Below are 2,985 nucleotides of genomic sequence, written 5' to 3'. Positions count from 1 at the left end.
CTCTTCCTCCTCCAGATGCTCTTCCTTCCCCAGATGCTCTTCCTCCTTCAAGTATTCTTCCTTCACCAGATTCTCTTCCTCTTCTGGGTCCTCTTCCTCCTCCAGATACTCTTCGTCCTCCCGAGACTCTCCCTCTGAAGAAAATGGAGATTCATCCTGTAGACTTTCCTCATCTAGTTCTACTTCAGTATCCTCTTTCTCTGAAGGTAAGGTCTGTGTGGAACATTGGGGAGTTGTGGGAGGGTGAGGAGGTGATGCTCCTGATAACTGATTATTTTCAGCAGACATGCTGGGGAGGTCGTAGGTGGTGAACTCCTTCTGCAGCAGCCAACGTCACTTTATCATCCTGTATCCAAGAAAGGAATAAAATCCTATTAACCAGTAATAGCAACTGCATATTGATTTAAACCCATTTTTGTTCACTTATTTCATTTGGTAGTGTTTGGAGGGTTCTTTAAGTATGCAGATCAGTACCTAGTGGCCAGTGAAAAAGGCACAAGAAGAGGGAGTGGAGGCTTACCCTCAACGAGCTGGGTGGGGAGACCATACCTGAAGGCCAGGCCTTTGAAATTGCTGCACAATATGAAGTCAACGGGGAGGGTTGAAAGCAATCATTGTTTAGTGGTGCTATTGCTAGAGAAGATTTTTATTTTTCATTAAGTATTTATTGCCACAATAAATAAGACCGAGACTGTCTTCCAGGAGCTTGAAATCTGGGGAGAAAGGAATCACAAAAAACAGATTTCTAAACACAAGTGACCAACACAATGGAAGGGTTCCCACAGCGTGGGATGGACACAGTGGCTGGGGTTTCTGGTCAGTTAAGGCCCCTGTGGTCAGAAATCTGTGGGGTACGTCCTCATGGCTACCACATGCACTGTCAGCCCTGCCCGCAGCACCATCTGCCCTCAGCTCACCAGGCAAATGCTACATATGTTTTAACACTGAGCATCTTGACTCCTCCATGAAGACTTCCAGACTCCCTCTTCTGCTCCATCCATGTCTTCTATTTTTTTTTTTTATTAAAGTAACTATTTTGCTATATGAAATTGTTAGCACGTTTGTCCTTCCAACAGTATAATCTCCTTAAAGGTGGGTGGGGTCAGTGTCATTCTTTTTTGAAAATAGATTTTGAATTCTTCCACTCCCCCTCCTCTCCACTGTGGCCCACTGTGATTCCCCATGGTGAACACGCCATCTCTAGACTGAATTACTGGTTTTCCTGAGACTCCTGCCACTGCTCTGCTAGTCACTTGCTGCAAAGAGTGTTCTTGTAAAAATATAAATCAAATCAGGATTTCCTTTGCTTAAAATCTCCCAGGGGCTTTCTGTTGTGCTTAGAATATGATGCCAACTTCGTTCCATGCCTGCCTGTCTTTCTGGCCTTATCTATCCCCATCCTTCCTCCCCTGCCCCCGCCCTGTTACTCTCTTTTACAGCACTTATCACTGTGTCTAATTATGTGTCCATTTCTGTGTGTTCTTGTTCAATTTTTCTCTTCCACTAGGTGTAAATGTCTCAATGATAGTGACCTTCTATAACCCATTCCCCACTGTATCTCTGATGGTTAGCTTGGAGCCTGGTGCACAATAGATGTCCAATAAACATATGGCCAGTGACTGACTGAAGGGCCAAGAAGAGGTGGCTCTATAGCAGTGCACCCTGAAGGCTTAAAAATGACATTTATTCTGCGCAACAGGACAGACTGAAGAGGCAACTGGTCCAGAATCCTTCTGCTTGCTCTAGGGACTTAAGAGATACATATCTTGGCATGCCTGTTTCAGGTTGTCTGAGTGGGGAAACTCTGTTCTAGGGAACCAGCCAGATGAGACCACCAGGATCAATTTTAGCAAATGCAGCATGATGTCCAACATAAGGGGTGTGAGGGACAAGGCCATTTATCATGGGCAAATGGCACATTTACCCACCCACATCACTGTTGGAGCCCTTGGATTGCTGGATTCTGATAGGGTTAGCCTGGGGCAGGGAACACAGAAGTGTACTGTCCAGATCCCCTTTTCAAAGAAGGACTTGCTGCCCAGCGGTGAGAAGTGTGGTCAACAGGTGGCCCCAGCTGCCAGCTCCTTCAGGATGTGCCTCAGCTGCAGATTCCCTTTCTGGTAGTGATGCCCTTCTTGGGGCAGCCTGTATCTGAGCACCAGGCAAGGTGGAGGAAGAAAGGCTACCAGGCAGCGCATCTCTGAGAGGCCACATTCACCCCAGAGCTCTCCGGCAGGCTGACCAAGGCTCACCAAGCCAGTTCCACAAGTGCCATCTCCGTCTGGGCCAGGCCTGCTTCCTCTCCCTTTTTCCTCCAGGGGTTGACCCCAAGAAACATTTTGTATCTCAACAGTTGCATCTCAGCAGTTTGCATTTTACAGTCTATTTCCAGAGAACCTACCTTGTGATAGCTTCACAAAATGTAACTCTGGGAAATAACTGACTGAAAGAGTTGGTGGAGAGAAAAACAAGGCCTCACTGGGAGCCTGATCGCTTAAAAGGTCAGTGGTTGAGGGTAGGGAGTAACCGGATCTGCCTGGGGCAGGGAAAGCTGGTCGTGCTGAGAGGTGACAAAGATGGTAGCAGTAAAGGGGAAGCCCGTGCATGGAGAGTTTTAAAACCCATCATGAAGCATTTTGTGTTGGGTGGCATCAAAAGAGAAAATTGCAACAAATTTAGTTATTAATTGAATTGGCTTTTATTCATGATTCATGAATAGAACCATTCTACAAACAGAATAAGAGCTCCCACCAGGCAGTAGCAAAACGGCGGACTCTGTGAGGTGGGAACACAGAAACAGAGCAATAAAAAAAAAGTGGATTGGCTAACATTGGGTTACTTCAGGTTACTTTTTTTGGTAAGGGTTAAAGCAGAGAGAGGACTTGCTTATTATTCTCACTCAGGTAGACTGGAATCTCCTGTTTTCAGGAAAACCTGTGCTGTTTTGGGATCTATCTGTTTCCTTACAGTTTCACTTTGATTATA

At 46.0% G+C, this 2,985-nt stretch overlaps 1 protein-coding gene across 1 annotated transcript in view; it reads right to left on the bottom strand.

Moving 5' to 3' along the window:
• ERICH6B (glutamate rich 6B) overlaps positions 1 to 288 on the bottom strand; it is a 51,677-nt gene extending 51,389 nt beyond the window's left edge. Inside the window, 1 exon segment of the mRNA XM_026454242.1 lies at positions 2 to 288. Within this exon segment, the coding sequence (XP_026310027.1) occupies positions 2 to 288 (287 nt within the window).
• Between the last annotated feature and the right edge of the window lie 2,697 nt (positions 289 to 2,985).

The sequence above is a fragment of the Piliocolobus tephrosceles genome, chromosome X (genome assembly GCF_002776525.5).
Source record: "Piliocolobus tephrosceles isolate RC106 chromosome X, ASM277652v3, whole genome shotgun sequence".
NCBI lineage: Eukaryota > Metazoa > Chordata > Mammalia > Primates > Cercopithecidae > Piliocolobus > Piliocolobus tephrosceles.
This window is presented reverse-complemented; position numbering and strand designations above follow the sequence as displayed.